Source organism: Amyelois transitella, chromosome 29 (genome assembly GCF_032362555.1).
Source record: "Amyelois transitella isolate CPQ chromosome 29, ilAmyTran1.1, whole genome shotgun sequence".
NCBI classification, from domain to species: Eukaryota; Metazoa; Arthropoda; class Insecta; order Lepidoptera; family Pyralidae; genus Amyelois; species Amyelois transitella.
In genome coordinates this window covers 653,785-660,831 of record NC_083532.1, presented here as the reverse complement: position 1 = coordinate 660,831, position 7,047 = coordinate 653,785, and the positions used below count along the sequence as shown (strand labels likewise).

At 41.1% G+C, this 7,047-nt stretch overlaps 1 protein-coding gene across 3 annotated transcripts in view; it reads right to left on the bottom strand.

Annotated features, from left to right (window-relative positions):
• Positions 1–1,733: 1,733 nt before the first annotated feature.
• The window catches only part of LOC106135380 (atos homolog protein A), a 45,834-nt gene continuing 40,520 nt past the window's right edge, over positions 1,734–7,047 (bottom strand). For all 3 annotated transcript variants that reach the window (XM_060952710.1, XM_060952709.1, XM_060952711.1), the window contains 3 exons: positions 5,902–6,065; positions 4,210–4,448; positions 1,734–2,212 (listed from right to left, as the gene is read on the bottom strand). In XM_060952710.1, coding sequence (XP_060808693.1) covers positions 1,792–2,212; positions 4,210–4,448; positions 5,902–6,065 — 824 coding nt within the window. In that variant the 3' untranslated portion in view covers positions 1,734–1,791. The remainder of the gene's footprint in view (positions 2,213–4,209; positions 4,449–5,901; positions 6,066–7,047) is intronic.

The window sequence follows — 7,047 nt, the reverse complement described above, 5'->3', positions numbered from 1 at the left end:
CTATATCCCTTGCGGGGTAGACAGAGCCGGCAGTCTTGAAAAGACTGAATGATAGAATTGAGAGTATAACTATTGGGTGTATAACCCGTTGTTATTTTAATCAACTTTCATTAAGAGGATTTCAAATGATAATGTACATATCTTACCTCTCTTTTCATCTTTTTGATTTAGCTCATAGTTGGAGAGAGGGGGAAAATAAACTTCCGAAACGGTCAAAATGTAATGTTTGTATAATATTTAAAGTACATAATAAGGTTTCCTGTATTATAAGAAAGCTAGAAAATGCAAAAATATTATGCTCTTATATGGACTCATGACGTATATATATATTAATAATGTTAACTCGTAATTTATATTAATAATGACGTCATGCAGTAAGACATTCTTTATACAAATTCATCGAACCACAGGAAACTAAATTTTACTTATTAAATTTAGATTTCTGTCGTTATTAAGCAAGGGTTTTCATATGAAAACTGAAGAATTTTGTATGAAGTATTTGTCTCTTATTTTACTAAGTTTTGATTAACTTTATTTTAGTAATATTATGTAACTAGTATTAATTTATTCTAAATTTTCAAACACGTACCGCGAAGTACAAATTTATAAAGAAATATAAAGACATTTTAATTATTTTCCATAAGTCAGTCAATTAGTTTGTATTTAAAATATAATTAATAATTAAGTATTTATTGAAAATTATTAATAAATTAATGTAAATTATTAATGATGAATTTAATTTATATTAACTACGTTAAATTTGATATTTATTACCATTACACAAAAAAATTAAAATCACTTCTTTTTTTTCATTACAAAACCTATACATGACAATAAGATATGTATTTTTTTTATGTTTGTTTCACTTTAATGTTCTTTCTCTTTTCTTTTTCGTTTTTATTGTTTGTTACTAGGTAAAACGGAACTAAATAGCAAAAAAAAAAAAAACCACTGGAACCTATGTCCTTGTCCAGACTCTTATATATCCTAGATATTTCAAGAAGATTATTCAATAGATAACAGAAGTGAAGAAGCAACAAACAAACTCACTTTCGGATTTATTAGTTACCAAAAGCCGCCCGCGACTTCGTCCGCATGGAAACTGTATTAATCGTGCGGGAACTCCGGGATAAAAAGTAGCCTATAGGTACTATGTTATTCTGGGTCTTAAGCTACCTACATACCAAATTTCATCGTAATCGGTTCAGTAGTTTTTCCGTAAAAGAGTAACAAACATCCATACTGACATCCTGACCTACAAACTTTCGCATTTATAATATTAGTAGGATATTTTACATCGAATTGGTAGATGGCGACATATATGTAGTGTTGGTATTACAAACACTACCTACATACATACATAGTAACAAACTTTGTAATCAGAAATATTAATGTAAGTAATATCGTGTATTTTTTTTATTTTTTCACGTGTAATTTATATAATTGATGTATGACTGAGATTGTATGGCTATTATTTATTGAATAAATGGATTCTAAGACACACTATTATGATTTTTTTTAACCTCACAACCCTCTATATGTCCTAATCTCAGATGGCCTCTGTGGCGCAGCGGTAGTACGCTTGTATCGCTTCATCCACATTCATAACTCTCTTCATGCAATCTCAGCGGTTTCGGGTACTGACCTCCAAAATAATGACTGAGACTAAAGCCAGGAGAAAGAAAAAGTCTTAATCCTGACATTCAGTCAACAACAAAAATAAAAAAGTCATAAAAAAACCAAAAATATATTTCTCATTAATACATAAACAATACACATTCAGGCACTATGCTAACGCGGCGAATATCTCGGGTTTTCAGGCGCGTACGTGAAACTCCTCAACTCGTATGACACCCCATTCCGATTATCATACCCTATCTCCCTCATATCGCTCGAAAAATCACTACAACCGCCAAAAAATCTATTCGGAGCCCTTACAACCGTTCTCTTCTCATCTCCACTCCCATTGGCCGATAACTCGCTCGATAAACCACTCTGATTGGCCGGAATTCTCGAAGCTCCGCTCGGATTCGTTGGGGACTCGTCGTCTCGCTTCTTATTGGTTGTCGCGCTGTCATTCGGCTTCTGATTGGTCGGAATGGGTCTGAAGAGAGCGGAATGTGCCGTCGCCGTGTCTAAATCGGCCTTCCTAGATACTAATATACGTATATCAGTGTGAAGATAGAGTTTACCGGATTTCGACGTCATAAATCTGGAAAAAATGAGAAATGTATTTGGTTATTACTTGAGGGAGTCCTGTTTGATGCTACTTTTAACTTTTACGGTGACAGAAAGGATAGTGAGGAATCAAACACATGTTTTAAGGGAAATTACAAAAAAATACAGCAAATTCCACGGGAACTATAGTTTTTATCGGGATAAAAAGCCCTATGTCCTTCTCCAGACTTAATCTATACTAATATTATAAAGCTGAAGAGTTTGTTTGTTTGTTTGAACGCGCTAATCTCAGGAACTACTGGTTCGAATTGCGTTGAATAGACCATTTATCGAGGAAGGCTTTAGGCTATACAACATCACGCTGCAACTATAAGGAGTAAAGAAATAATGGAAAATGTGAAAAAAAACGGGGAAAATTCCTTGAGGGCATAAATGATGCCCAAAATAACTATTCCAGCTACTGTACATATGTACATAATGTAAAATCCAGACAATCCCCTCACCTTAGATGTATGAGGTATCTCAGCCACCTGTGTATATCGCGGGGCCCAGGTGCGTCGGCGCCGGCCGGCATATACAGCGCCCTCTACCTGAGGAAGTTCCCACAGCTAGTGTATATATGTACATAATGTAAAATCCACACATTCCTCTCACCTTAGATGTATGAGGTATCTCAGCCACCTGTGTATATCGCGGGGCCCAGGTACATCGGCGCCGGCCGGCATATACAGCGCCCTCTACCTGAGGAAGGTCTCACAGCTACTGTACATATGTACATAATGTAAAATCCAGACAATCCCCTCACCTTAGATGTATGAGGTATCTCAGCCACCTGTGTATATCGCGGGGCCCAGGTGCATCGGCGCCGGCCGGCATATACAGCGTCCTCTACCTGAGGAAGGTCTCACAGCTAGTGTACATATGTACATAATGTAAAATCCAGACATTCCCCTCACCTCAGATGTATGAGGTATCTCAGCCACTTATGTATATCGCGGGGCCCAGGTGCATCAGCGCCCGCCGGCATATACAGAGTCCTCTGCCTTAGAAAGGTCCTCGCCAGCGGCGGCATGGCAGTCAGCTCGTACAGCACCACGAACATCTTGACCAGGGTGCCGTGGGGGTTGAACAGCGACACCTGGACGGTGCCGGAGGAAGTTCCCACAGCTAGTGTATATATGTATACATAATGTAAAATCCACACATTCCTCTCACCTCAGATGTATGAGGTATCTCAGCCACTTATGTATATCGCGGGGCCCAGGTGCATCGGCGCCGGCCGGCATATACAGAGTCCTCTGCCTGAGGAAGGTCCTCGCCAGCGGCGGCATGGCAGTCAGCTCGTACAGCACCACGAACATCTTGACCAGGGTGCCGTGGGGGTTGAACAGCGACACCTGGACGGTGCCGGAGGAAGCTCCCACAGCTAATGTACATATGTACATAATGTAAAATCCAGACATTCCCCTCACCTCAGATGTATGAGGTATCTCAGCCACTTATGTATATCGCGGGGCCCAGGTGCATCAGCCCCCGCCGGCATATACAGAGTCCTCTGCCTTAGAAAGGTCCTCGCCAGCGGCGGCATGGCAGTCAGCTCGTACAGCACCACGAACATCTTGACCAGGGTGCCGTGGGGGTTGAACAGCGACACCTGGACGGTGCCGGAGGAAGCTCCCACAGCTAATGTACATATGTACATAATGTAAAATCCAGACATTCCCCTCACCTCAGATGTATGAGGTATCTCAGCCACTTATGTATATCGCGGGGCCCAGGTGCATCAGCGCCGGCCGGCATATACAGCGCCCTCTACCTGAGGAAGTTCCCACAGCTAGTGTACATATGTACATAATGTAAAATCCAGACATTCCTCTCACCTCAGATGTATGAGGTATCTCAGCCACTTATGTATATCGCGGGGCCCAGGTGCATCGGCGCCGGCCGGCATATACAGCGCCCTCTACCTGAGGAAGTTCCCACAGCTAGTGTACATATGTACATAATGTAAAATCCAGACATTCCTCTCACCTTAGATGTATGAGGTATCTCAGCCACTTGTGTATATCGCGGGGCCCAGGTGCATCAGCGCCGGCCGGCATATACAGAGTCCTCTGCCTTAGGAAGGTCCTCGCCAGCGGCGGCATGGCAGTCAGCTCGTACAGCACCACGAACATCTTGACCAGGGTGCCGTGGGGGTTGAACAGCGACACCTGGACGGTGCCGGAGCGCGCCACGCGGTAGCCGGACGGTCCTAGGTTTATGTGGCCCTGGTGTTGAATAGAATAAGAATGACGTATATCTTATGTGGCCCTGGTAATTGAATTTTAAGTCAGAATTATATCTGTTTTGTTAAAAAAAAAAAATATTTTGTGCCATGTGATACCCGGCACTAATAAAAAAAAGAATAGGGCCACTGCATCTCGTTCCCATGGATGTCGTAAAAGGCGACTAAGGGATAGGCTTATAAACTTGGGATTCTTCTTTTAGGCAGCCCATCGCCTAGCAGCCTGTCACTATTTGAATCTCAGTTCTATCATTAAGCAAAATAGCTGAACGTGGCCATTCAGTCTGTTCAAGACTGTTGGCTCTGTCTACCCCGCAAGGGATATAGACGTGACCATATGTATGTATGTATGTAATTACATATATCTTATGTAGCCCTGGTGTTGAATTATAGAGTAAGAATTACATATATCTTATGTGGCCCTGGTGTTGATTTTATAGAGTAAGAATTACATATATCTTATGTGGCCCTGGTAATTGAATTTTGAGTCAGAATTATATCTGTTATGTTAAAAAAAAAAAAAAAATTGTGCCGTGTGATTTCAGGCACAAATTAAAAAAAAAAGAATAGGACCACTGCATCTCGTTCCCATGGATGTCGTAAAAGGCGACTAAGGGATAGGCTTATAAACGTGGGATTCTTCTTTTAGGCGATGGGCTAGCAGCCTGTCATTATTTGAATCTCATTCACCATCAGGTGAGATGTAAGATAGATACATACATATAGTCACGTCTATATCCCTTGCGGGGTAGACAGAGCCAACAGTCTTGAAAAAACTGATAAGGCCACGTTCAGCTATTTGGCTTTACGATAGAATTGATATTCAAATAGTGGCAGGTTGCTAGCCCATCGCCTAAAAGAAGAATCCCAAGTTTATAAGCCTAGCCCTTAGTCTTAACCTTTTACGACATCCATGGTAGAGAGATGGAGTGGTCCTATCCTTTTTTTCTATTGGTGCCGGGAACCACAACAGCACAATTCATCAAAAGAGTTAATTTAACTATGTTACAACAAGTGCTTTGAACACTGTTTATTACAGAACTAATTTATGATGTTTGTCGGAACTTGTTTTGAAAGAAATTAAAACTGCACTTTCTGATATAACTCACTGAACTTATATTTGGTTTATACATTAGGTATTAACATCCATGAAATTATAAAAAGTGAACTAAATTATATACATTTTAACATTGTAAGATACGGTTTCGGAGATAGGCTAGCAACCTTGTCACTATTTGAATCTCAATTCTATCATTAAGCCAAATAGCTGAACGTGGCCTTTCAGTCTTTCCAAGACTGTTGGCTCTGTCTACCCCGTAAGGGATATAGACGTGATGATATGTATGTATGTATGTTTTCTTTTTTTTTTCTTAGTGGCCAGCAGTACTTCTTTCAAATTACTGTACAAACACACACCCTGGTTCTTAAACACTCACCATATAAGGAGCGTTAGTACCGCCCGGCGCGTAAAAGAACACGGTAACCGGCAACCGTTTGTGCGGCGGGCAGAACGCGCCGGACGCCCCCAACTCGGCGGTAAAACCGTGAACGGTAGCGGCCGGTTCAAGACGGCCCTTCAATGCGGACTCTTCGAAACTTCCTACGATTTTATGAAAGAAATGGAACGTTAAATGTGTGTGTGGAATCCTGCTAATATTTATAGATGCGAATGTTTGTATGTGACGGGATGTCAGTGTGGATGTTTGTAAGTCTTTCACGCAAAAAGTAATGAAGCGATTACGATGAAATTTGGTATGTAGGTAGCTGAAGACCCAGGATAACATATAGAGGCCGCCCGCGACTTCGTCCGCATGGAAACCTTATCGATCCCGCGGGTACTCTGGGATAAAAAGTAGCCTATGTGTTATTCTGGGCCCTCAGCTACCCGCATACCAAAATTCATCGTAATCAGTTGAGTAGTTTTTGCGTGAAAGAGTAACAAACACCCATACTGTACATTCTGAACTCTCTGAAGTGGAAAATTAAATTACAGAAAACTTATGTTGCAAACAGTTGACTCCCTTTATTTTATGTTACCCTGGTACTGCCCAAGACTTGTACATACATAAATAGGTAAAAATGACGATTTTTTCCCGGAAGGGAAGGCAGACTACATCTATCCACATGCCACACGATCCCTGCATACTTCTTTCGCTTCATCCACATTATTCAACTTGACATACCTACTTCCCAATCCTCAAACAACTGACTCCCGTTATTTTATGTTACCCTGGTACCTCAAAAACCTTATTCATACATACATACAACATAAAATCACGGCTTTTTCCCGGAAGGGTAGGCAGAGACTACATTTATCCACTTGCCGTGATCCCTGCATACTTTTTTTGCTTCATCCGCTGTCTCTTCATCGGCACTTCCCAAGACTTTGTACTCACCGAGTAGTCCAGCGTTGAGCCCAATACTCAAACAACTGACTCCCGTTATTTTATGTTACCCTGGTACTTCCAAAACCTTGTTCATACAATACATACAACATAAATCACGCCTTTTTCCCGGAGGAATAGGCGGAGACTTGAGACGGTTCATCCACATCATTCAACTTTACATGGCCTACTTCCCGA